We start from the raw sequence: 28,000 nt of genomic DNA, 5'->3' as shown, positions 1-28,000 counted from the left end.
TTGTCAATAAATACTGGGAGTGGGTAACATTTCTTTTATTCTTAGTATTGCTGGTATAGAAGAATAATTACTCTTTTTGTCTAGAAGCCCTGCCAACTTTTCAAAACTGAGATGGGGAGGGTGCCTGGGTTACGTAATATAAAATATGGTCACCTAATTTTGTCCCTTCAACATGGCCTGGCATTGGAAAGTTTCCTTAAAAGGTGATATGTGTAGGTAGACATGCTAAAATATGTCTTGTACAATCTTCTTACCCTCTTACTTATAACATCTCAATGTAAGCCAGTGTCATAGAATGATTAATTATGATAGGAACAATAATGGGGTTAATTTTGATTGGGAAGCTATAATTAAATAGGATTTTAACTCACTCTGTGATGTTAAGACTTTCATAAGGTGGAATAGTAGGATTTCAGGCTAGGGAAAGAGCAAATCAAAGATCCAGAGACATAAAAATGTCTTCAGTTGTGTGATATCCTTCCTTTTCCCCTCCACTGTGAGCATATCCCTCCATAATATTCCTTTACAATTGATATTGGACTATATACTACATTTTAGGCCCCTCCTGCATGTCACTTTATAGATCTTAACTTTTTCCATTAATGGCCTGGTTGTTGGCTCTGTTCTACAGTATTATTTCAAGTTCCTTAATTATTTCTGAAGTGTATTATTTTATTTTTTTTTTTGTGGTACGTGGGCCTCTCACTGTTGTGGCCTCTCCCGTTGCGGAGCACAGGCTCCAGACGCGCAGGCTCAGTGGCCATGGCTCACAGGCCCAGCCGCTCCGTGGCATGTGGGATCTTCCCGGACCGGGGCACAAACCTGCGTCCCCTGCATCAGCAGGCGGACTCTCAACCACTGCGCCACCAGGGAAACCCAACAAGTATATTATTTTTCTATACACTTTGCCTCATCACTAAATTTTCTGGAGCTCTAAAGAAATTTTTGAATGGTACTTTTTAATTTTTAAATGTACAAAAGGGGAAGAAATATAAAAGGAGATTTAAAGGAAAGGAGTTTATATTTTGAAAGATGAATCTTAGGCTCATTTTTTGCATATAGGTAAACCTGATAAATAGCTGTGATACCTATATTTGATTTACCTTAAAAAATTTTTTTTAAAAAAAACAGATCATATCTGAAGATATTGGTGAATTACAGAAGAATCAAACTACAACTATGGCCAAAATTGCACAATACAAGAGGAAACTCATGGACCTTTCCCATAGAACCTTACAGGTAGTAATTTGGACTTTTTTCCAACATTTATAAGACTTGTATACATGATGGAAATGCTAAATATGGATTTTTACAATAGAAAAAAACAGACTAAAAGGAAATAACAATAATAGTCTGAAACTGAAAGTACCAAACTTTCTCATTAAAACCTGGAAGTTGGAGGAGAGATCTTACAGGACTGGGTGAAGGACGTGAAAATATCCTAAAATTAGCATTTTATTGAGAGGGTGGGGGGAAAGCAGTGAAAAAAAAATCATCGTGGTGCAAGAAAAGTATGCATCAGATCATTAATATCTGGTTTTCATAAAAATAGTAGAAAAATACAGTTTTGATTTTGAGTGCTAGAAAAGGGAGTGTAACGGTTAATGAATGAAAAACAATAGAACTTGCAAATTAACAAGAGGAAGTAAAAGAATGAACAGCAACAAAAGTTGAAATTATCATGAAAACAAACATTATATAGCAGAATCAATGGGATACAGCAAAAGCTGCACTCAGAGGACAATTTATAACCTTAAAAAATCTTCATTTTTAAAAGTACAGATGCAAAAAGTAAAGAACTTAGTACTGATCTTAAGTTAGAAAAATACTATCGATAAGCCAACAGAAACCAATAAGAGAGAAATAAAGATAAAGTGAAATAAATTTTAAAAATTAATCATAATAGATTAAATGGAAAAGCTGTTTCTTTGAAAAAACCATTAAGGGACTTCGCTGGTGGCCCAGTGGCTAAGACTTCCACGCTCCCAATGCAGGGGGCCTGGGTTTGATCCCTGGTCAGGGAACTATATCCCGTATGCTGCAGCTGTGGGTTCGCATGCTGCAACTAAAGATCCTGCACGCTGCAACTAAAAGATCCCACGTGCTGCAACTAAAAGATTCTGCATGCTGCAACTAAGACCTGGCACAGCCAAATAAATAAATAGTTTAAGAAGAAAAAAAGACCATTAAAATGGCAAAACATGAGTCTGAAGAAGGAATAAAAGACTCATCTCATGAGCCTGAAGAAGGTAAAGAAAAATTAGAAGTGAGAAAGGAGACATTATCACAGATATACACAAGAGAATAAGAAAATACTGCAATGGAATTCACAGCAGTAAACTGAGAAGTTAGAGAAAACAGATGATTTTCTAGCAAAATTGATCTACAGAGAAAAATCTTAAATAGACAAATACCATAGAAGCAATTGGGAAAGTTATTAAAGATCAACCATGGAAAAAGCACCAAGGTCAGATAGTGTCATTGCTGAATTTTGTCTAACCATTAAAGAGCTAATTCCAAAGTTACTTTATTTCAGACAAAATGAAAAATATGGATTTTTTTAAACAGTTTGAGATATAATTCATATACCATACAATTCACCTATTTAATGTAATTCAGTGATTTTTAGTATATTCATAGTTTTGTACAACCATCACCACAGTCAGTTTTAGAACATTTTTATCACTCTAAAAACAAACTCCATACCTATTAGCAGCAACTCCCCATTTCATCCCAAACCCCCCCAGCCCTAGGCAACCACTTTGTTTGTATGGATTTGCCTCTTTTGGACACTTCATATAAATGAAATCATATGGTATGTGGTATTTTTTGACTGGCTTTCTCTCACATAGCATAATATTTTCAAGGTTCATTCATGTTGTAGCATGTAATAGCACTTCATTCCTTTTTATTGATGAATAATATTTCATTGTATGACTGTACAACATTTTAATTTATTCATCAATTGATAAACATTTTGGTTGTTTCCACTTTTTGGCTAGTATGAATAATGTTGCTATTAATGCTTGTGTACAAGTATTTGTGTGGATTTATGCTTTTGTTTCTCTTGGATGCATAAACCTAGGATAAGAATTGCTTGGTCATGCGGTAACTCTTATGTTCAACTTTTTGAAGAACTACCAAATTGTTTCTCAGAGCAGTGGCAGCATTTTACATCTGTTTTTAGTACCCCAAAACAAAAATTTATAAAGCAGATAATTCTAGTAGAGATGCAAATTATGCTAAGCAAAAGAAGCCAGACTGAAAGGCTACATGTGGTATGATTCCATTTATATGATTCATGCAAAAGGTACAACTGGAGGTGGGTAACAGATCAGTAGTTGCTAGGAGCAGGAGGTAAGGGAGAGGAGGCTACAGGAGGCAGGAGGGAACTTTTTGGGGTGATGGAAATGTTCTGTATCTTGACTGTGGTGATGGGAACTTGTGTTTGTCCAAATACATAGAACTGTCCACCTAAAAAGGGTCAATTTTGTTGTATGTGGATTATACCTCAATAAATCTGACCAAAGAAAACAAATGCAGAAATTCTAAATGAAATATAAGTGAAGAGAATCCAGCTATTTATCAAATTCTAAAGGAATATACTTTGAGTAAGGTTTATTTCAGGAATGGAGGGTTGGTTTTATAACAGGATATCTGTCAACATAATTTATCATAGCAACACATGGAAAATATATGTTTTCATAAATGTAATGAGCAGGGTAGTTAACTAGTATAAAGATTGAAAAGAGATCATCTCTTTTCGCTGATGACATGATTGTATATCTAGAAAACCCAAGGAAATAAACTATAGAATTAATGTGGCAAGATGGCTCAGTATGAGGTAAATGTACAAAAATCAGTTTCTTTATACTATTAATGGAAATAGGAAAATATTTCATTCACTATTATGAAAAAACTGTAAAATACTTAGGAATAAATTTGAGGAAAATATACAATCTGAATTAAGGTTTTCACAAATAGAGAGACAGATAAACCATATTCTTGGATGAGAAGACAATATCTACTTTATAAAATTTAAAAATGAATTACAACTTTAAAAAAATTGAAATCTTTCAGTTCATAAATAATTGTTTTGAGAATAGCTGCTGGGGGGAACAAAAAAGATAGTGAAGGGGACTTGCCTTATCCAATTTTAGAACCTATTTAAAGCTCTTATAATCAAATCAATATGGGATTGGTGTAGGATTGGATGTAAAGATCCATAGAAAAGAATAGACAATCCAGAAATAGACGCACACGTATCTTAATATGACAGAGGTGGTATTTCAATTCAGTGGGTTTATTTAATAAGTAATGCTAGAGTAACTGGCTATCCATCTGGAAAATAAAATTAGACCACTGTATCACACCATATACAAAAATAAGAGGTATTAAAGACTTAACTCTAAGAAATTTATGAGGCTGCATGTACAACCTAGGGACTGGAGAGACTTGTAGCTTCTTAGAAAGCCAGAAACTGTAAAACAAAACTGACTATGTAAGAATTAGAAAATTTTGTATAGTAAAAGGTAACAGAAGCCATTTGTCAATAGTAAAGTGATTTCAGAAAAAGAAAAATCTGAATTTGCAAACAGCACTGATTTCAGTTGTAGTGTTTGTATTACACAGAGATCCTATAATTTGACCTAAAAAACCCCAAGTGAAATACGGGCAAAGAATGTATAAAGGCAGTTCACAGAAGAACAGATGCAAAATAGTTCTTAACCATTAAAAGATGGTCCTTTAACATTCAAGGGGGGAATTCCCTGGTGGTCCAGTGGTTATAACTCTGTGCTTCCACTGCAGGGGGTCCAGGTTTGATCCCTGGTCGGGGAACTAACATCCTGCTAGCCGATCCCACAGGCCAAGTGGCGCGGCCAAAAAAAAAAAAAAAAAATACATTCAAGGGAATGTAGGTTTTTAAAAAAATTTGCATGATCTCTTTAATACTCATCAGGAGGATCTTCGGGAAAGCAATCTAGCAGCTTCTAAAGATTGAACACACACACTTTTAAACCCAGCAATCTCATTCCTGGGGGTCTATACCAGTAAATAAAGATATATATACAAAAATGTTTATTACAGCATTGTTCATAGTGTCAAGACTAGAAATAAAATATATGCCCCTCAAGAACACTTGAGTTTATTAATAATGCATGAAAATTATGTAGTCATTAAAAGAAACAAATTAATGTAACTTGCCTAATAAAAATGGGCAAACATAATTCAAATCTTGAACTGTTAATGATTCTATTGTTAGTGTATTCAGCTAATTTCTTTCAACAATTGATGTGTAATAAAATTACTTGCATAACTGAAAAGAGATGATTCTATCGTTGTTGGTGGCTTTTCTTTGTATAGGTCCTCATCAAACAGGAAATTCAGAGGAAGAGTGGGTATGCCATCCAAGCTGATGAAGAGCAGTTGCGAGTTCAGCTAGATACAATTCAGTGTGAACTAAATGCCCCTACTCAGTTTAAGGTAAGCACTTATAAGACCATAAAGCTAGAATTTGTTTCAGGTGTATCTGCAGAGAAATGTTACTTGGTCTTCAAAAAGAGGAATTTTGTATACTTGTTTTTTATTAAGTATTTGTTCTTTTTAATCAAAACTTCGTTTCTAATGTAGACTCTTAATCATGATGTTTTGGGCTTGTATTAGTGTTTCAAGTAATGTACAAAGGGAGAATTGGCACCTTTAATTAGAGTAGTACCTATCCTTTTAAAATAAAACATTCTCTTTTAGAAATGTGAGCAGTTGTACTTCACCTCAGTATTTTTATTTATTTATTTATTTATTTGGTTGTGCCGGGTCTTAGTTGTGGCAGACGGGCTCCTTAGTTGCAGCTTGCTGGCTCCTTAGTTGCAGCAGGCGGGCTCCTTAGTTGTGGCATGCAAACTCTTATTTGCGGCATGCATGTGGGATCTAGTTCCCTGACCAGGGATTGAACCCGGGCCCCCTGCATTGGGAGTGCCGAGTCCTATCCACCGTGACACCAGGGAAGTCCCTCAACTCTGTATTATTTTTAGGGCCGACTGAATGAACTGATGTCCCAGATCAGGATGCAGAATCATTTTGGAGCAGTCAAATCTGAAGAAAGATATTACATAGATGCAGATCTGTTACGAGAAATCAAGCAGGTACGTGTTGCACTAGAGTCACCTTTTAAAAAGGTGAATTCACCCCTTGACATCCATTAGGATGGCTATTATCCAAAAAAAAAAAAAAAAAAAAAACCCAGAAAATAACAAGGGTTTAGAGGATGTGAAGAAAATGGAACCCTCATGCACTGCTAGCAGCAATGTAAAAATGGTGCATGCATCCACTGTGAAAAATGGTTCCTCAAAATATTAAACATAGAATTACAATATAGTCCAGCAATTCTGCTTCTGGGTGCATACCTAAAAGAATTGAGTGTAGGGACTCAAACAGATGATTTGTATAGCCATGTTCATAGAAGCGTTATTCACAGTAGCCAAAGTGGGAGCAATCCAAGTGTCCATAGGTGGATGAATAAACAAAATATGGCATATATACAATGGAATATTAGCCTTAAAAAGGAAGGAAATTCTCACATGCACACACTACATGGGTGAATTTTGAAGACATTATGTGAAATAAGCCAGTTTAAGAGGACAAAAGTTGTATGATTCCACTTATATGGGGTACCTAGAGTAGTCCAATTCATAGAGGGTAGAATGGTAGTTGCCAGGGGCTGAGGGGAAGGGGAATGGGGAGCTAGTGTTTAATGGGTACAGAATTTCAGTTTGAGAAGATGAAAAAGTTCAACAGATAGATGGTAGTGATTGTTGCACAACATGATTTACTCAGTGCTGCTGGACTGGACATAAAATGGTTAAAATGGACATGATATGTATATTTTCCCACCAAAAGAAAGTTAATCGTTCTCTTCCCCTGTCCCCCACATCGATGAATTCTGAGGTAATACAGACAACCGAAGTACCCTAGACCCTGCTGCCGTGTGTGGGCAGTGGCAGCAGCACCTGGGGGGTCGTTAGAAATGCAGACGCTCAGTCCGTACTCTAGACTCCGAAAGCTACATTTTTCAAGATCACAGAGTGATTTGTATGCACAAAGTCTGAGAAGTAACTGCTCTATATCACATATTCCCAACTTACATGATGCCACATATCAATTATAAATATGTAGAGTTACTGATCCTGTCAGCCCTCAGGGGACCTGGGTGTAGGCTGGGGTAGCCGAAACCTCCAACCACTTGTCTACGGCTCACTTTCTATGAAGTTGGGACGTACTGCTCTAGCTTAGTTTCATTAGTATAAATATAGATCGGTTTAATAAAAGCTATCCAGCCATCAGCTGTGTCTAAAAAAATATATTAAGATGGTAAACTTTGTGGAACCTATTAGGTAGGATTAATTGGCATGGCAGGTTGGTATGACCCTGAGGATTTTAGGTAGTTATAAATGTCATCAACAGATATTGCCATTATATGCAACTAAAAATTAGTTTGGCTCTGGATCTCGAAAAGTATACATACACTTGATTATATTCATATTTACAATAAAATTAACTGAGAAAGATTCCAGCATATTGGAATAAAGAACTATATAAAAGAGTTTATGCAGTAAAATTGGGAATAATATAAACACCTACCTAAGATGATGAAAAGCAGTATATTGTTTTGGAATTGAAGCATCATGGCTCATTACCTGTATCTCAGTTTCTTTATCTGTAGAGAAGAGGTAATAATGGTACTCCCAAAGTGTGTGCTCAAAGGGATTTTAAATGAGTTAATACCCATGAAACTCTTCAAGCTGCCTTAACATCTGGGAAGGACTCTAAAATGCTAGCAATTGTAGTTATATCACTATTATCATCAGTTTGTACTTCAAAACATGGAAATCCTCAGTTTTCAGAATGATTATTTTGCTAGTCATCTATATTTGAGTACCTTCTTGCATTATTTTAATATACCTTTGTTTTTTATCAAAGGTTGATAAAAGGAACCTTTAAAACTCTGCATCTTTTGTAAAATTTCTGTTACAGATATTGTTCATTGTATATTTGATTTTATTGCTTTTTACAGTAGTATTTTACTGTATTTAAAAGTATTAGCAAAACATATAGTACAAGTGTTTAAACATGCAGATAATGAGAGCAGCCACTAAGTGCTGTGTTGCTGGTAAAATAGTGAAAAATAGCCTTTTTCCTGTGAGTAGCGTGCAGTTTAATAAATACATTGATATTTTTTAAATTCCTTCTAGCATTTGAAACAACAACAGGAAGGCCTTAGCCACTTGATTAGCATCATAAAAGATGACTTAGAAGATATCAAGTTGGTAGAACATGGATTGAATGAAACCATCCACATCAGAGGTGGTGTCTTCAGTTGACAGTTCACAAACTTGTGTTAAAGGTTTGTGAAATACATTTTCTTGTTATATCAGACCTTCCTTAAGAATGAAACTGACCACGTGGAGGGGAAAAGAAAGAAAACAATCCTCTCTCCTGACTTGGTTTTTGAGAAGGTTCCTGACAAATTATTATTCATCAAATCTGAAATAACTGTCACATCACTGCTCTTCAGAGATAGCCTTTGAAAGATTTACATCTAAAAGCTGTAATTACTTTAAAAAAGAAGTACATAATTACCAAAAATATTTCCTATTGTATATTTTTACAACAGCATTCTTCTTAAAAATAATCATTGTTTAATGATGATTATTCTCCATTGAGCCTGTACTCTGCTCTCCATAGCAAGTAAATAGGAAATGTCTACTTTGCACATAACAAACTGTATAATTACTTGGCTGTTGGAGATTTGTACTTCAGAATGTAAATGTATGTCAGTTTTTATATTTGTGAATTCATCTGTGGGAGGAGTAAAGAAAATCCAAGAGTATTTAATGATTAATGTGGTTTTCTTTTCATTCTATAAAGATTTGAAAATATATTTTTATATTATTTTACTTATTTGGAATTTACAGAACACACCTAAGCAATTAGGATATAACAAAATTACATTTTATCATTTTTACAACTTTTTTTTAAAACTTTTTATTTCTAAAAAAGATGAAAAGTTATAAATAAATTCTTGATTATAATTACTTTTATATAATTCTGTCTGGTGCTTTATTTGGCTCTGGGAGAATGGCCATTCATGTCCACACAAATACTAAATCATAATCACAGCTCAAGAATTTCAGTTTTAACCTGGCTTTAAGTCTGACTTTACCCTCTAAGGAAAGTATATCAGTACTGATATATTTTGACTAGGGTACAGCAAATAAAAATTACTTCCTATATCATCCAGGATAAAGAATTCTCTAATACATCATTAGTATCTGAAAACACTGGAAAATGTGAATTAGACATGATAATGTGCAATAGTGATTCTTCAACAACTAGATAATTTTAAACAATTTTTCTGACTACAAACTGCACACCTGGGCTGCATCATTTTGGCCCCTCTTGGAATGCTTTAACTCTGCATTTCTGCGTAATGCTTTGTCTTATGATGAGAGGTGTTAAAAGAAACAGCCCCATGAACCGTGCCACTGTGTTTATTATGAGGATGGCAAGGAGTAAGGAGTGTGATGCACTGTACATCCAGAGGCCTCCCTCTGAGATCCCACTGAAGGAATCTGTCAGGATGCAGACTAGCTAGCTAACAGTTGTGCAGGAGACACAAACAAGGTTCACAGGGCTGTTTCTTATAACACCTCTCATCTTTCTCATCCATGTAGCCGAATGTGGAAGGAGTTTGCCCCTCTGCACACCCGCTCACTGTAGGAAGAGCTGGTGATCTAATAGATGAGACCTGTTACTCATTGAGCCACATTCTCTGTTGGGCAGATGGCTAATCATGCATAGCATGCTTACTTCTCTAGCCTTTCATTTTTTGTCCTCTCGTATGTTAGGTTTCTAATTTCACAAGCCCTAGATAGGGCGCGGGGTCTGCCTTTTAAAGACAGGCCCAGTTAGCCTCCTAAGTTTTGATCCTGCTGGTGACTACATGTGTAAGGCAAGGCCTGTGGTCCTTGTTCATGTAGCTGGTTAGATAACTGGACTTGGTCTGTACCTGAGTTGTGTTCCAAGCAACTGATAACCAAGTTCTAGATTTGGGTGGAAATGAGAAGAAAAGACCAACCTTGGCCTCTGGACTAAGTTGTGTTCTCCAGCACAATTTATAGACGTTCTGTGAACTGGTTCTTGTGGTAAGTCCACTCAAAATTCTGAACATGAAGAGAGGTAAATGGTAGAATTAAAGCACACTGAACCCCTAACAAACACCTAGTTGAGCTTTCATGTAGTTTTTCTGAATCTCTGAAAGTGGCCTTAAGTCCTTTTTTGAAACACTGGCAGTGTAAACAAGTGTCAGTTACCAAAGCCCATGCCTAAATCAATTACTTTTCAACCACCACAATACCTGGGGTAAAAGACTACTGTACTGTACTCATTTTCCTTGCTTATTGAGCCCACATATTCATTCAGTACTGTCTGCCTTCCTGGGTTAACATGAGGTTCAAGTTAGGGACTACGTATGTGAAATACTTGGTAAACTGTTGTGTTTATAACAATATAAGGTGTTCATATATAGAAGGAAAATGAAGAGACTGAAAGAATACGCTATTTGAATAGAAGTCAAAGTTTGATCCTTTAAAGATAAGTAGAACACCTTTAAATTCTAATTAGGAATTAAATTCAGGTTAACCATGAGCATTACTGACATTTTAATATCTAGCAATTCTACTGAAATTATAGCTAATAATTTTAAAGTCTTATTGAATTAAATCAAAAGTATACAGTTTTTTGCAATCGTAAGATTAATATAGAAATAAGTGAAAAATGAATTCTGTGACATCTGGGTCAGCTACCTGAATTTGTTAATTACATTAATATGTAATTCTCATTTTATCGAATGACTTTGGCCAACAAGTGAAAAATACATCACTCCTTTTGATGATTTCTGTGGGATGCCTGTAGCATATTTCAAGTAATAAAGAATGTATCAAAAAGCTAGTCTGTCTTGAAACTTGTTTACCTTGAAATTATCAGAATCTCAGTGTTTGAAAGTATTGAAGCACAAACATCTCTGTACCGTTCTGTACTAAAGCACTCGAGTCTAATAAATAAATAAATCAGCGCCCCCGCCCCCCAAAAATTAAAAAGAATGTATCAGACTACAGAGCAACAGAGATTTAGAGCAGAAACACTGATTAAAATGATGAATGTCCCAAACGGTGGAAGGAGCATTTTGCCAGATGATGCGGAGGTATGGATTTTGGGACCTGGAACTGGACCTGGAGCTGGAGCTGTTAATGAGAAGACATAGTCATTGACACATGTCATTTTTAGTATCAAGTTTCATCCACCTACACCATATATCCTGAATATGTGAACATCCAGGTTGAGTTTTACATGAAGTAATTCTAACCAGGACAACTTTAAAATAAATATAGTTCATTACAGATTTGGGGCTATATTTTCATATATATCATCAGGGTGTGCTGATCTAGGTTTTATCTAAGATTTCACAGGCTTTTTAGTATCTATGTAGACAAGGTAGTTTTTTTGTTCAAGTTCTCTAGAATTTCTTGGCAATTTAAAATTTTCATTTTCTGTATATGCAAGATGAAGTTAAATTCTGTGTCTTTTCTATTTCAAGATAGTATATTTCATATGCATATTCTACCAATATACAGTGTAATATTTTACAGTGTAAAAAATTGCATTTTTTAAACAGGCCTGCAAGCTGATAAAAAAATTTTTTTCCCTCTATACATAAAACACTACTCTGGAGAAAACTGCTTCCCTTTCACCTGAACTAGTGGAGAGAGGTACAGTGGAGTCCAGCCATCTCAGGATGGTCTGTTTCACACTGCCCTTAACTCAGATATCTGACTTCTGGCTGTGTTTTGGTTTAGACTGTACAAGGGAAGACTGATTGGAAATATCCAAATGGGATCACCACTCACATAAGTGAAACCAAGAGAAATAACTAGTAAATGTTATAAAAACCTTCAACTCATAAATTTACTTGCCATGATTATAAACGTGCAGTTATATGTATACAGATGGGGAAAATGGACAAGCAGATGCACTCATGCATTAGTTTGTTACTAGAGAGCAGTGGTTCTCAAGGGGGCTGCATTGCCCCCTAAAGCAGTTTGGAAATTTGTCAGAGTATATTTTTGATTGTCACGGCACTGGGGTGGAAGTAGAGGGCTAGTATCCTGCAGTGCTCTCGACAGTCTTGCACAAGGAAAAATCGACCCACTTGCACATAAATTTCAAATGCACTGCTAGACATATATATGTTAAAAACCTATTTATAATGCTCAAACCCAGAACCTAAGTTTTACATATATGCAAAATATTTTGGGGTAGTTTTAATAAACACTGGTTTCTATTCTAGTGCCCCTGGTATTTCTTCACTTTCATTTTCTTATATTTGTAAAGAATAGCTTCCAGTCCTCTCTCTTAAATCCAGATTTCTCTGTGTAAATAAATACAATCTACTTCATGACATCTAGAATAATCTAGGCATTTACATATTGAAATGTATATAATTTCGTTATATAGTTAGGACATTATATTGATTTTCTTATGGTGCAAGTGGGACTTATTTATGAATCTTATTTCAGGATACCTTTATAAAATATTTGTTCTAAAAAGAGAGAATTGGGTTGCAGGGTTGAGAACCATTGCTCGAAAAAGTACAGTCTATATACATAGTTGAAAATGAGTGCTTAAGAAGCAAAATCAAGTTGCCCCCCCCATTTGCACATACAAGCATTTGGATATGACATTATACATTATATATGATGCTTTAAACTCTTGAGATTTTGTTCCTTTTATTGAGAGAAAATAAATTTCTCAGTTTTTCTGTATTGCAGAAACAGACATTTATCAACTAAGGAAATGAGATATTTCTTACCAGGACTGTCGATATCTTGACTTTTGTCTTCTAAAATATAAACAGATTTTGAGTTAACTGCATTGTACACAGATTTATCCCAAAGAGAAAAATGTGATTAAATGATTAAGCTAATTTGGTTATCTCTGCGTGTGGGACTGAGGGGCAGGGCATTAGTTTTAGAGGTATAGGTGGGACTGGGGGAAGGGTTCAGTGTTTAAACATTTGCATGCTTTGAAATTTTTTACCGTGTGTGTGTGTGTGTGTGTGTGTGTGTGTGTGTGTGTGTGTGTGTGTGTGTGTGTGTGTGTGTGTGTGTGTGTGTGTGTGTGTGTGTTTCCATTAAAAGAAAGGTTAAACTCTGTTAAAAAAGAAAAGTCTTTTTTCTACATATTGAACTCAGATTCCCAAGCACAACCATAACACTAATCATTTATTGAATGCTTACTGTGTGTCACGCATTGACCAAATGCTTTATGTACATTATTACCTTTACTTGTTACACTCCTAGTAGGTAGTAGAGTTATCCATATTATACAGAAGTTCCCCCAAACTTGCATAAAATCACAGAGGTAATCAGTGGTAGCAATGCCTGCTTTCAAACCCTCTGCTCTTACTTACTATGCTATTCTAACTCCAAGTGTGTTAGCATTGAAATATTACAATATTGCCATATTCTGACGGCTTTGAAGCCAAATGCCAATTCTAGGAGCCCAGGTTAGAGGTGTATTTTCTATAACTACATCTAGCTGGAAGACAAGTGTCATGTGACAGAAAATGAACAAAACTTGAAAAGTTTGGGTCTTACTGTCTCATCCTAGCCTTTGACAGGTTCCTTAACTTCCCATATTCCATGTTTCCATCTCTGAAACGGTATTAACAATATTTCTTTTATTGGATTATATGAGATCCTGTGTAAATGTTTTGACACCACTTTTTAAAAAGCCTGCACGACACACAGCTTTCTAGGAGAGGGCACAATACAAAACAGTCCCAGCAAAACTGAGTGGCCTATTTGTTGGAGGACATAGAAAGGGCACAGAATGGATGGTGCTACACTGTACGGTTCTCACACACACCTCTTTGATGATGCTATTCCTGTAACCACAGATTCTCTCACGGTAGCCTGCGCACCCTGGGAAGCCTCCTGTCCCATTCTGGAATAGACAGGCGCAGCGGGAAGCCAACTGTCCCAGTTTCAGGTCAACTGCCTTTTTCTCTGCCTGACCCAGGGAACCGTAATAGCAGTCTGCTGCACACACTGAAGGGAGTTCTCAACATTTCCCCCTCTGGCTTGCAGCCTGGGGTGTCAGAAGCTGTGCAGCTCAAGTGTCCTCTCCCCATCCCCCTTTAGACGGAGCTAACTGAACGATTATGGTAAAGGACTCAGAACCCCATGGTGCCTCCGCCCCCAGAAAAGAATTTATTACCAGGATTTTCACCCGGTTGTAACATTTTTATTCCCAAATAAAAAAAAGATTTTCAGATAATAATAAAGGCATCTACCATTTACTCCTATTTTAAAGCACCATTCATTTTGCCGGTACTTTTATCTCATTAGGACTTTAATCAGTCTTGCAAGACAGAAATTTTCTTCATTGTACAGACATGGGAGCAGAGGTGCAGAAAAGTGAAATAAAGTTACCTCTACACAAAGTTACCCAGAGGAAAACGGCAGAGGAGAGACTTCATGAAGTTGGGTCTGTCTGTCCACACAGACCAGACCGTGTTCACCCTCCACATGCTGCTCAGCAGCTGCCTGTCAGGCAGCCGGGGCGCCTACTAAGGTGCCAGCGAGAGTACTATGCAAACTCAGGCCCCGCGAGCTGAAGAGATGTAGACACGCGAAGTGTGTCATCAGTGTCATTAGAGGTTCACTTCAAAGTCGCGGCCAAATAAGTCCAACAGTTCCAATCTGGGTGATATAAAAGTATTGCTGGAACCTCTCTCTCCGGGTCTGCCAAGTGCTTTAGATCATGAACTGGGAACGGCTGTTTCTGTACACAGCACACATTATCCAAAGGCAGCAATGTGAGGCAAACTCAGTACTGTGTGGATGGATGTCATTTAGCAGATGCCAACAATCTAATTTCCTTAACAGATGATCATTCCATAATAACAGAACCTAACACAAATTATTTGCAAAACACGACATGAGCTCGGAAGCAGGATTGAACCATTAGATAGGGGCTTGCGCCCTGAGATTTTGTGTTTTTATAGTCCTTACAGATATCCCTATAAGGTAACATGACATGTGTTAGCCACCTGTGAAAGACGACAATTCTGAGGCCTAGACAAGTCTTATTATTGTCCATAGCTCTCTGGTAAAATATTAGATAATGTCCACTTTTTTTTTTTAACTTCTTCTTGTCTCAGGAAAAAAATTAAGTTTGAGGGCCGTTTCATTTTTTTCCTCCCCTGTAAGCGTGAGTTCTGAGGCCCTTTTGACTTGACAGGGGTCATACTGTTCAGTTTCTCTGGCCACAGAAACTCAAGGCCCCACCCTCAGCAACAGCCCCATACTTTTAAAATACCTGCTTTCATGGTTATATCTTGAAGGTAGGTTAAATGTGTCATGATAAGTATACTGGAAAAACACTAGAGGAACCACAAGTTTTAAGAAACAGGTACTTGGTCATAAGGTAAGAGACCTGAGTCCTTCACTCACTCACGTGATCTTGTTGTGCAAAGTACTTAGCCTCCCTTGCGTATCTAATGGTGACAATTATATCTATGCTCCCCGGATTGGCAGCTTCCTCTCCAGCATGCCTAGCATTGCTTACCAGGTAGTGAAAAAGGTTCTGGAGTTTTCATTCCTACGTGAGAAAGAAATTTTCAGTGACTTGCAGTTTGTTCCAGTGAGTACAATTTCCAAACTCCTCGTCTCATGAACTCAAGAGATACAAGCACCAAAGGTCCCACTGCACTGTAGTTTCTGGCTTTTTACTTAAAAGTTCTGGCTACATGAACCCTCACTGTGCAAATCCATGCCAAACTCAGAGGAGCCTTCTGCCATGGTGCCTCATTAAGTCTGCCTCTATGCCAGGAGAGTACTATGCTTAGTTACCTGGCGATCCTAGATGCTGAGATGTTATTAGCCAAAGCTAACAGTTAGCTTTTGCATGAAGTTGAAGTTTCTTTTGAGTACCTTTAGCTATAGAATCTAAGGCTGGACTGCATGCATCCAGGTCCCAGCAGCCTTGCCCTCAGCCATGCCCCCAGCAGAGCTAACTTTCCTGCTCCAGGAAGGCATGAACACTAGGGAGGAAAGGTACTTTTCTACTCTCTTCCCCAGCTAAATCTTTGTAGAATGACTGGTAGGCGGCAGTAAGCGAAATAGTAATGAATAATAATCTCATGACAATATTCTCTTTAATACACGGGGGGATCCTTCTCTTCTCATACTTTGGCCAAGAAAGTAAACAAAGCTGTCTTACCAGGTATTTGGGTGGCTTCTTGGCTCTTCACACCTGAAGACAGAAATGAATATTGGTTAGTGTTAATCAACTATCTTGCATTGTTAATGCTCCCTTTGGTCTATACCTCCCCCATCTTCAATCCCACTCCCCTCCCAAAAAAAGGAAAAAGAAAACAGTAACAACAAAAACACCTTTCAATTGCTCTTCATTCTCTAACTGGACAAAGCCCAGACTCCTTATGGTGGAGTTCAAGAACTTCATTATCTGACCAACCTTATCTTCATAAGGCAGTCAGTCCCAGTACGTCGGTTTTTAAATGAAATAGTACTGGGTCTAAGACTCTGCTTGGTTTAGCTCTATTGTCATTATAGTTATTAGCTCTGTGATTGCGCAGGCTTAATCCCTCTGACCTTCATTTCCTTATTTACGCAAAAGAAATACCTTGTAGGTTTGTAGTAAGTGGTGATTAAAGGTGATACATTATAAAACTGTTCAATACATTACTGCATGGAACATAATAATCTCTCAATAATTAGAGTCCCTCTGTTTTGACTTAACTTATTCCTCAAACTCTCCATGTCCAGTAACGTCCTTAGTTCTAGGAGTCCTCATGCCTCCTTCTAATCTTGTAGCTAGTCTCTGAGAGTAAGTAGAAGATCACTTACCAGGTAAGACTGTGGACTCCTGGCTTTTCATTCCTGAAGATGAGAATAGGAAACATTTAGTGATAAACGCAGTAAGCTTGAAAATTTAACCTTATATTTATATAGCTATTTACAGTGGAAAACTCTAAAAGCTTTGAGAGATGACCCACTCTCAAAGCTGTTAGAGTTTGGGGGAAAAGGGAAAGAGATTTAACCCACTGGTGCCTAACTTACTGTGAGAACTATGGCTAGTGATCCAGGCACTCTCCTAGATTAAGCAAAATATCTCTTGTTGATTTTTTTTTAGACTCTGACCTACATTTGTCATGATTTATTTTTAAAAATGAAACTTTCATAATCCCAGATATCAGAGCTATTCAGTCTTAATATTTTGGTATATTTCCTGTCTCTTTGCTATATATATATATATATATATATATATATATATATATGTACATGCTCATATACATTTTTTACTATTTTTCTCAGTTTTATTGAGATATAATTGACATGAAACACTGTATAAGTTTATGGTATACAGCATAATGACTTGAGTTACATATATTGTGACAGGATTACCACAATAAGTTTAATTAACATCCGGCATCTCATACAGATACCAAAAAAAAAAAAAAAAGGAAAAAATGTTTTTTTTTCCTTGTGATGAGAACTCGTAGGATCTATTCTCTTAACAGCTTTCAAATACACCACACAGCTGTTAACTATAGTCATGTGGCACATTACATCCCCTGTACTTATTTATCTTATAACTGGAAGTTTGTACCGTTTGACATTTTAAAATAAATTTGATAGTATACTCCATATGCTGTTTTTATCCTATCTTTTAAAAGATTTTTATTGGAGTATAGTTGATTTACAATGTTCTAGTTTCAGGTGTACAGCAAAGTGAATCTGTTATATATATATACATATATCCACTCTTTTTTAGATTCTTTTCCCATATAGGCCATTACAGAGTACTGAGTAGAGTTTGTTTTTATCCTTTTTTATTGTCACTGTATTATAAGTACTTTCTCATATCTTTAGATATTTTTCAAAAACATGGTTTTTAAATTGGTGAGTGTTTCATAGTATGGATATAATTTATTTAACAATACCCAACTGTTGGATACTAAGGTTATTTATAAATTTTGGCTACCATAACACTGCATAAACATTTCTGTACATATTTTGTACACAAATTTTTATGTTTATTCCCTTAGGACAAATATCTAAAAGTGTTATAGCTAGGTTAAAAGGTATGGACGTTTTTAAGGCTAGTGATACATACTATTGAAATTGTCCTCCAGAAAAGTTCCAACTTATAATCTCACCAGTAATTTATGAGAGTGTTTCTGTCCCAGCACCCTTGAAGAATATCATTTTTAAGAAAGACAAAAAAAATTGGGGAATGAGTCATACTTTGGAATATACTAAATAATCAGACGGATATAGCTAATAGCATTTGTTACTCAGATTGCTAGAAACAGAAATATATATACATATATAAAATCATTTTAATTTAGGAAAAAATGCCATTTTTTATGCTCCTGATGAATACCCTAGGTTACAGAGTTTGTGGAATAATTAGTCACACCTTCCTCTATCCATGTAACAGCTAGCCTAAAGCAGAAGATAGTAAATTCTCTAGAACTAGTTTCTTATGTCATGTCTCTAACTGCTCCGCTGGGATGACCTATGGATTGTTAGATAGGAGACAGACAGAGCTGCTGGGTCGTCCTTATAAAGAAGGATATCTGGAACTCAGGAGCGTCTCTTATATACCAAACTAGTAAGCTAATGTGGGTTCTGCCTTCTTCCCACTTTTCCTTACCATGCCCACCTACTCCCACCCTCAGGAAGCTGTCTTACAAATGTAAGCCCCTAGAGTTTATGAAAATGTCTTACCAGGGTCTTCAAGTTTCTGGTTTTTCACACCTAAGTTACAAAAAGAAACTTACCAGTTTTAATGATAGAACAAAGTAATTGGGAGTTACCACAGTTGGAGCAGAACTATTTTCAGGTAATTATGGCCATAAAGATGCACCTGATATATCCAGTAAGCTAATGCTACTAAATTTAAGTGTCAGCCACAGTCTAAATGCACCTTGGCTAATTGGGCTGGAACATTCCTCTGGACCCTCCTACTAAGAGAAACTGTTATACACAGTAAGTCTCCTAGCGATCTCCACAAGCTAGAAAAATGTCTGTCTTGAAGAGTCAGCTGAAGTCCCTGTGAAGTGACCAGTAAAACTTGTGGCTGCCCTGCCAATAAGAAGTGTTACTAAGCAAGTCCTCAGGGGCATGAAATGCTTCACACAAGGACAGGAAATATCTTCCAAACGTCAGGTAAACTGCATACTTAAGGAAAGGCCAGATACTTTTCTCTCTTCAATAAATAAAAACTTATTGTAGCTACATGGGCCAAATACATAACAAGGAACTTAAATGCAAAGAAGTGATTTGGGCCATATCACCGTAAGTGGAAACTTAGGGGCTGGGGAAAGCGTCTAATCACCCAGATGTTTTAGTCAAATGATACCAAACATCACCTTACTTGAAAAAGGCAAATGACTAACTTTTTCTACTTTCATCTGGTTGTTTGGTGTCACACAGGCTAATCTCAATGACTGAGAATAGAGCTATACATAAGAGGCCTCAGACCTGGTCAAGAGTGCCTAGCCCTTCAGGTCCGCCCAGCCTTATTCCCTAGAATGGTTCCATATTGTTCAGATCTCCAGAGAGCCAACTCTCTCATTTGCAAGGGGGTAAATTTCCCCAGAATGGATTCTTTTTTCCGCCGCATATCTGCCAGGTTACTCCTTCATACTTGCAAAGTACTCTTTTTTGTCAGCTAAGAATTGAATTTGCTGAACAGGAAAGAGCTATTAAACATCCATTATTTTTAAAAATAGAGCATACTTACCAGAGTTGTAGACACTGATGTGTTGAAAATATTCTGAAATACAAACATGTTTTCATTACATAGTACTATACTTAGATGTGAATGTCAGGTTCCGTCAAGATACAGGCAAAATATGGCAATATGAGAAATATAAAATTTCAGTCTCAAAAATAAATGGATATAGATTCATTTTAATTACTTTAAGAAGAATTCAAAGAAAAACTAGCCAGGAAGACAGCTAGAAATGGACCCTTATTTTCAAGCTATTTAAATAAATCTTCAAAAGGATCCACCCAAAGCATGCATCAGTCCAAGGCATTTCCTGTCAACTTTGGTTCAGATCTTTTGAGCCTAATTTGATAATGTTGTTCCTGACTACTCTTAGAATTCCTGTTTACCTTCCCAAATCTTCTCTATGGTCCTCTAAGAGAGACTATTTTTGTTATATTCTCCATTTTTCCCTGAGGAAGAGGAAACAGACCACACTACCGTTCTGTCTCCCCAGTCTTTCCCCTGATGAGGGAAGGAATCCTTCATCAGTCTCCCAAATATTACTCCCCAAGATGTCAAAACAAAGGAATACAAGCCTAACTCTGTGCATAGGAGTCATGGAGGGGTATTCAGGAGTCAAAGTCCTGTAATGATAGGCTAGGGTCAGAGTGGCATGGTCCCTGCCTGCCCAAGGCAAATGCAATGCTTGAGAGAACAGCCACAGGCAAGGCTGGGATAGGCTTAGGGTGGGCTCCTGTACCCTCCCCCTGAAAAGGTAGTAGCAGTAGCACAACTCAGCCTTGAGAAGACAATGGCTGACAGTATGACAGTACAGTGGGGTGGCTCTGACCTATTCCTCTGAGAAATAACACTGATAAAATTCCCATTGCAGAGATAATACTCTAGAGCATATCTTACCCATGTTCTCAACACAATTTGCAGTTTTTAGTCCTGAAACATAAAGATAAAGTTTTATTAGTTAGACACAATCTACCTTAGTAAAGATTTCAAATTGGTCTGTGCCTGTTGGTAATCTAATCTGTCAGCTCCTAGTCTATCAGACTCATAATTTAGTGGGAAGCAAATTACATTTTTGTATTCATAGTACAGTCACCAAAGAGCAGTAGCTCTAGATAAAACATCTAACTTTTCTGGAATTCAGTTCCCTTATGTGTATCTTTTATTGGGAGATTGCTTCAAATGACCTCCAGAGTCCCATCCAAAGCTAACACTTTATTTATTGATGTATTTATTTTTAATAGAACTTTATTGGAGTATAATTGCTTCACAATACTGTGTTAGTTTCTGCTGTATAACAAAGTGAAAAGCTATACATATACATATTCCCCATATCCCCTCCCGCTTGAACCTCCCTCCCACCCTCCCTATCCCACCCCTCTAGGTCATCACAGAGCACCGAGCTGATCTCCCTGTGCTATGCTGCTGCTTCCCACTAGCTATCTACCTTATGTTTGGTAGTGTATATATGTCGATGCTACTCTCACTTCACCCCAGCTTCCCCCTCTCACCCCGTGTCCTCAAGTCCATTCTCTATGTCTACATCTTTATTCCTGCCCTGCAACTAGGTTCACCAGTACCAATTTTTTTTTGGATTCCATACATATGTGTTAGCATACGATATTTGTTTTTGTCTTTCTGATTTACTTCACTCTGTATGACAGACTCTAGGTCCATCCATCTCACTACAAATAACTCAATTTCGCTCCTTTTTATGACTGAGTAACATTCCATTGTATATATGTGCCACATCTTCTTTATCCATTCATCTGTCGATGGACATTTTCGTAGGCTCCATGCCTTGGCTATTGTAAATAGTGCTGCAATGAACATTGTGGTACATGTCTTTTCGAATTACGGTTTTCTCAGGGTATATGTCCAGTAGTGGGATTGCTGGGTCACATGGTAGTTCTATTTTTAGTTTTTTAAGGAACCTCCATACTGTTTTCTAGTAGGTTTCTGGTGGCATCTTTAGGATTCTCTATGTATAGTATCCTGTCATCCGTAAACAGTGACAGTTTGCTACTTCTTTTCCAATTTGTATTCTTTTACTTCTTTTTCTTCTCTGATGGCCATGGCTAGGACTTCCAAAACTATGTTGAATAAGAGTGGTGAGAGTGGACATCCTTGTCTTGTTCCTGATCTTAGAGGAAATGCTTTCAGTTTTTCACCATTGAATATGATGCTTGCTGTGGATTTGCCATATATGGCCTTTTTATGTTGAGGTAGGTTCCCTCTATGCCCATTTTCTGGAGAGTTTTTTTATCATAAATGGGTGTTGAATTTTGTCAAAAGCGTTTTCTGCATCTATTGAGATGATCATATGGTTTTTATTCCTTAATTTGTTATGGTGGTGTATCACATTGATTTATTGGCGTATATTGAAGAATCCTTGCATCCCTGGGATAAATCCCACTTGATCATGGTGTACGATCCTTTTAATATGTTGTTGGATTCTGTTTGCTAGTATGTTGCTCAGGATTTTTGCATCTATGTTCATCAGTGATATTAGTCTATAATTTTCTTCTTTTGTGATATCTTTGTCTGGTTTTGGTATCAGGGTGATGGTGACTTCGTAGAATGAATTTGGGAGTGTTTCTCCCTCTGCAATTTTTTGGAAGAGTTTGAGAAGGATCAAACTCTTGAGAAGGATCAGTGTTAGCTCTTCTCTAAATGTTTGGTAGAATTCACCTGTGAAGCCATCTGGTCCTGGACTTTTGTTTGTTGGAAGAGCTTTAATTACCGTTTCAATTTCATTACTTGTGATTGATCTGTTTATATTTTCTAATTCTTCCTGGTTCAGTCTTGGAAAATTGTATCTTTCTAAGAATTTGTCCATTTCTTCGTGGCTGTCCATTTTATTGGCATATAGTTGTTTGTAGTAGTCTCTTATAATCCTTTGTATTTCTGCAGTGTCAGTTGTGATTTCTCCTTTTTCATTTCTAATTTTATTGATTTGCATCCTGTTTTTTTCTTGATGAGGCTGGCTAAGGGTTTATCAATTTTGTTTATCTTCTCAAAGATTTTAGATTTTAGTTTTATTGATCTTTGCTATTTTCTTCATTTCTATTTCATTTATTTCTGCTCTGATCTTTATGATTTATTTCCTTCTACTGACTTTGGGTTTTCTTTGTTCTTCTTTCTCTAGATGTTTTAAGTGTAGGGTTAGATTGTTTATTTGAGATTTTTCTTGTTTCTTGAGGTGAGATTGAATGGCTATAAACTTCCTTCTTAGAACTGCTTTTGCTGTGTCCTATAGGTTTGGGGTCATCGTATTTTCATTGTCATTTGATTCTATGTATTTTTTTATTCCTTCTTTGACTTCTTCACTGATCTCTTGGTTGTTTAGCCTCCATGTATTTGTGTTTTTTACAGTTTTTTTCCTGTAATTGATTTCCAATCTCATAGCGTTGTGGTCAGAAAAGATGCTTGATACAATTTCAATTTTCTTAAATTTACGGAGGCTTGATTTGTGACCCAAGATGTGATCTATCCTGGAGAACGTTCCATGAGCATTTGAGAAGAAAGTGTATTCTGCCACTTTCGGGTGGAACGTTCTATAGACATCAATTAAATCTATCTGGTCTATTGTGTCATTTAAAGCTTGTGTTTCCTTACTTATTTTCTGTTTGGGTGATCTGTCCATTGGTGTAAGTAGCATGTTAAAGTCCCCTACTATTATTGTGTTACTGTTGATTTCTCCTTTCATGGTTGTTAGCATTTGCCTCATGTATTGAGGTGCTCCTATGTTGGGTGAATAAACATTTACAATTGTTATATCTTCTTCTTGGATTGACCCTTTGACTGTTAGGTAGTGTCCCTCCTTATCTCTTGTAACAGTCTTTATTTTAAAGTCTATTTTATCTGATACGAGTACTGCTACTCCAGCTTTCTTTTGATTTCCATTTGCATGGAATATCTTTTCCCATCCCTTCACTTTCAGTCTGTATGTGTCCCTAGGTCTGAAGTGGATCTCTTATAGACAGCATATATATGGGTCTTGTTTTTGTATCCATTCAGCCAGTCTGTGTCTTTTGGTTGGGGCATTTAATCCACTTACATTCAAGGTTATTATCAATATGTATGTTCTTATTACCATTTTCTTAATTGTTCTGGGTTTGGTTTTGTGGGTCTTTTTCTTCTCTTGTGTTTCCCGCCTAGAGAAGTTTCTTTGGTGGTGCTGAATTCTCTTAGCTTTTGCTTGTCTGAGAAGTTTCTGATTTCTCCTTTGAATCTGAATGAGATCCTTGCTGGGTAGAGTAATCTTGGTTGTAGGTTTGTCTCTTTCATCACTTTAAGTATATCCTGCCACTCCCTCTGGCCTGTAGAGTTTCTGCTGAAAAATCAGCTGATAACCTTATGGGGATTCCTTTGTATGTTATTTTTTTTGTTTTTCCCTTGCTGCTTTTAATATTTTTTCTTTGAATTTAATTTTTGTTAGTTTGATTAATATGTGTCTTGGTGTGCTTCTCCTAGGGTTCATCCTGTATGGGACTCTCTGTGCTTCCTGGACTTGGGTGACTATTTCCTTTCCCACGTTAGGGAAGTTTTCCACTATAATTTCTTCAAATATTTTCTCAGACCCTTTCTTTTTCTCTTCTTCTTCTGGGACCCCTATACTTTGAATGTTGGTGCGTTTATTGTTTTCCCAGAGGTCTCTGAGATTGTCTTCAATTCTCTTCATTGTTTTTTCTTTATTCTGCTCTTTGGTAGTTATTTCCACCGTTTTGTCCTCCAGCTCACTTATTCATTCTCCTGCCTCTGTTATTCTGTTATTGATTCCTTCTAGTGTATTTTTCATTTCAGTTACTGTGTTGTTCGTCATTGTTTGTTTGTTCTTCTACATCTTTGTTAAACATTTCTTGTATTTTCTCAATCCATGCCTCCATTCTATTTCCGAGATTCTGGATCATCCTTACTATCATTACTCTGAATTCTTTTTCAGGTAGATTGCCTATTTCCTCTTCATTTATTTGGTCTTGTAGGTTTTCACCTTGCTCCTTCATCTGTGACTATTTTTTGCCATCTTTTTTTTTTTTTTTTTAAATGAGTGTGATTGTGTTCCTGTCTTACTGGTTGTATGGCCTGAGGCTTCCAACACTGGAGTTTGTAGGCTGTTGCGTAGAGCTGTGTCTTGGTGCTGAGATGAGGACCTCCGTGAGACCTCACTCTGATGAATATTCTCTGAGGTGTCTGAGGTTTCTGTTATCCCAGTGGTTAGGACTCAGAGCTCCCACCACAGGAGCTGTTGCCCAACCCCCAGCTCATGAACCGAGATCCCACAAGCCACGTGGGGTGGCAAAAAAAAAAAAAAAAAGAGAACAGTAGCAAAGTAAAAAATAAAATTAGACTAGGAAACTAACAGATATGTTAGAAATAATATAAAAATTAAAATATAGATGAAACACCAACCAGAAGGTACAACAGTACCACAATAGTAAAAGAGGGGAGGAGGGAAAAGAAGAAAAAAGCAAAAAAAAAAGGGGTGTAAACGCCTTGACTCTGGAGGGTGGGGCCTAAGCAAGGGCAAGGTTTGGGTGTTGGGTGGGGCCAGTGCTCAGGACCCACAGGGCTGGAAAAGGCCCTGGGGTCTGTAGGAGGTGGGGCTTAGGCTCAACGGAACAGAAGGGGACCAGGCGTGCCCCCCACCCCTGGTCTCAGAGGGTGGGGGACCTCACCTGGGAGCCCAGCAGGTTTCCTGGGCTTGAGTGAGAGGGACAAACGCCTTCCTCTCCTCTCCCGCTCCTCTGGTCCTGGAGGTCCCCTCCTGCCTGCCTCTCCTGATCTCCCCGGCCTCCTTCCTATGCCCCCAGGACCAATGCAGCCGGGGGCGGGGGGGGGGGGCTTGGAGGGCAGGGGACTGGCCTGGGAGCTCAGCAGGCTCCTCGGGCCTGAGTGGGTGGGCAATTGCCCTCTGCTCCTCTCCCAGTCCTCCTGGAGGGCCCCTCTGCCTGCCTCTCCTGATCTCCCTGGCCTCAGGGGCGCCAATCTGGCCTCCACTTCTCCTCCCCCCTCAGTCCCCCCACGTCCTACCTGTTCACTTGGGGGTTCCTCCCATCTCCTTGGCCATCAGGGTCCCCCATCCGCGGCCAGCAGGCGCCCTAGTTGTGGGGAGACCTAACTCGGCACCTTCCCACACTGCCATCTTGACTCTGCCCCCACAAGCTAACACTTTATGATTATATGATTAGTCTGAAAAAATTAGGAGAAAATTTATCTGTCTGTTTAACGAATTCTCTCTTCAGATACGAAATGTCCTCCTCAACAGTTAACCTAACCCTTTACTATGGCTTGCTAGCAACCAGGGTGGAGAGAGTCTGGTGCTGACAGCTTCCACCTTGCTGCACTTCCCAGCCTGAAAGGCCTGCTGGGTGGGGCTGCTAGTATTTGCAGTGGCTAGGCACTGAAACTCAGGGAGATGGACCCTGGGAGAGGACTCTGTGTAGCTGTGCAGAACAGCCCAGAGGGCCTGGGGTGTGATCTGGGCCAAACCAGAGCTCATTGTCAGCGTGCATGGCAGGGCTTGGCTCCAGCAGTCGTCTCTGTTGGTGTGCACAGTAGGTGACAGGCAGCATCAGAGAATCACACGTGAGGAGTACTCAGATGTTCCTTTCCTGGCAGAAGGGCTCCAGTTCTGCCCACCTCACACAGCAGCTTGGAGCCGGATTTGGGGCAGAGAGGTCCTAGGAGAGCCCTACCATAGAGGCAGCCCCAGGCCCAGGTGGCAACGCAATCACCTCGATTCCTGCAGTCACAACACCCCAGCCCCCAGCACCAGCCTAGTACTAGGCAAGAAAGGGATGGGACTCCATGGAGCAAAGAGGAGGCCCCACCCAAATCCAGTGCAGGCTCTGGTCACCACAACACCAATCACATGCCCTGTCAAGGGGCTAACGCTCTGAGGAAAGATGTGGCTAGCATCCATACCAAAAGCAGCCAATGCACCAAAATTATTGGACTCATACAGTCTACTCGGGAATGCTCCCACATCAAAAACAGCCCTTCAAGACCACAGTAGATAACTGTTTCTCCTAAATTTATAGAGACACAAATTTAAGTAAAATTTAAAAAGCACAGGAACTGGTCCCAGTTAAAAAAACAAGAGAGGGGCTTCCCTGGTGGCACAGCAGTTAAGAATCCACCTGCCAACGTAGGGGACACAGGTTCGAGCCCTGGTCCAGGAAGATCCCACATGCGGCGGAGCAACTAAGTCCGTGCACCACAACTACTTAGCCTGCGCTCTAGAACCCACGAACCGCAGTTACTGAGCCAGCGCGCCACTACTACTGAAGCCCACGCACCTAGAGCCCATGCTCAGCAACAAGAGAAGCCACCACAATGAGAAGCCTGCACACTGCAACTAGAGAAAGCCTGCGTGCAGCAATGAAGACCCGATGAAGCCAACAATAAATAAATTAAATAAATAATTTTTTTAAGTTATAAAAATTTTTAAATAAATTAAAAAACGAGAGAAATTCTCTGAAAGAACAAAGAATGAAACAGACCTCTCCACTCTACTTGACCCTGAGTTCAAAAAGGAGGTAGTAAAAATGCTAAATGAATTAAGAACGATTATTGATAGAAATGCAGAATCACCGTAACAAGGAATTAGAAACTATAAAGAGGAGCCAATCAAAAACAACTCAATTACCAAGATAAAAACCAATCTAGAAGCAATGAATAGCACACTAAATAATGTAGAAGAACGAATAAGTGATCTGGAAGATAGAATAATGGAAATCACCCAATCAGAACAAAAGACAGAAAGACAAATGAAAAAAAAAATGAAAGCAATATACGAGGTCTATGGGATGATATAAAACGTGCCAAATTTAAGGTCCCACAAGCTGCATGGCAAGGCCAAAAAATATATATATATTGGAAGAAATTATGGCTGAAACCTTCCCAAACCTAAAGAAGGAAACAGATATCTAGGTACAGGAAGCATAGAGGGTCCCAAATAAGATGAACCTAAACAGATCAACACCAAGACATATTATAATTAAAATGGAAAAAGTTCAAGATAAAGAGAGGAATCTAAAGGCAGCAAAAAAGAAACAAAGAGTCCGTTACAAAGGAACCCCCATAAAGCTCTTAGCTAATTTCTCTGCAGAAACAC

General features: G+C 38.1%; 2 protein-coding genes across 8 annotated transcripts in view; one reads left to right on the top strand and one right to left on the bottom strand.

Moving 5' to 3' along the window:
* Positions 1 to 11,130, top strand: part of NUP54 (nucleoporin 54) — a 39,945-nt gene extending 28,815 nt beyond the window's left edge. The window contains exons 10-13 of one of the 3 annotated variants that reach the window (XM_060299495.2): positions 1,132 to 1,239; positions 5,365 to 5,484; positions 6,033 to 6,143; positions 8,250 to 11,129. In XM_060299495.2, the coding sequence (XP_060155478.1) occupies positions 1,132 to 1,239; positions 5,365 to 5,484; positions 6,033 to 6,143; positions 8,250 to 8,378 (468 nt within the window). In that variant the 3' untranslated portion in view covers positions 8,379 to 11,129. Of the gene's footprint in view, positions 1 to 1,131; positions 1,240 to 5,364; positions 5,485 to 6,032; positions 6,144 to 8,249 lie in introns of all 3 variants that reach the window. The other 2 variants (XM_060299497.2, XM_060299496.2) reach the window with 2 other exon arrangements.
* ART3 (ADP-ribosyltransferase 3 (inactive)) overlaps positions 6,252 to 28,000 on the bottom strand; it is an 86,904-nt gene continuing 65,155 nt past the window's right edge. For 3 of the 5 annotated variants that reach the window (XM_060299499.1, XM_060299498.1, XM_060299501.1), the window contains 8 exons: positions 20,782 to 20,814; positions 19,894 to 19,926; positions 18,876 to 18,905; positions 16,989 to 17,021; positions 16,342 to 16,374; positions 15,688 to 15,720; positions 12,926 to 12,955; positions 6,252 to 11,300 (listed from right to left, as the gene is read on the bottom strand). In XM_060299499.1, coding sequence (XP_060155482.1) covers positions 11,164 to 11,300; positions 12,926 to 12,955; positions 15,688 to 15,720; positions 16,342 to 16,374; positions 16,989 to 17,021; positions 18,876 to 18,905; positions 19,894 to 19,926; positions 20,782 to 20,814 — 362 coding nt within the window. In that variant the 3' untranslated portion in view covers positions 6,252 to 11,163. Of the gene's footprint in view, positions 11,301 to 12,925; positions 12,956 to 13,255; positions 13,770 to 15,687; positions 15,721 to 16,341; positions 16,375 to 16,988; positions 17,022 to 18,875; positions 18,906 to 19,893; positions 19,927 to 20,781; positions 20,815 to 28,000 lie in introns of those variants that run through there. The other 2 variants (XM_060299500.1, XM_060299502.1) reach the window with 2 other exon arrangements.

The sequence above is a fragment of the Globicephala melas genome, chromosome 5, assembly GCF_963455315.2.
Source record: "Globicephala melas chromosome 5, mGloMel1.2, whole genome shotgun sequence".
Lineage (NCBI taxonomy): Eukaryota > Metazoa > Chordata > Mammalia > Artiodactyla > Delphinidae > Globicephala > Globicephala melas.
This window is presented reverse-complemented; position numbering and strand designations above follow the sequence as displayed.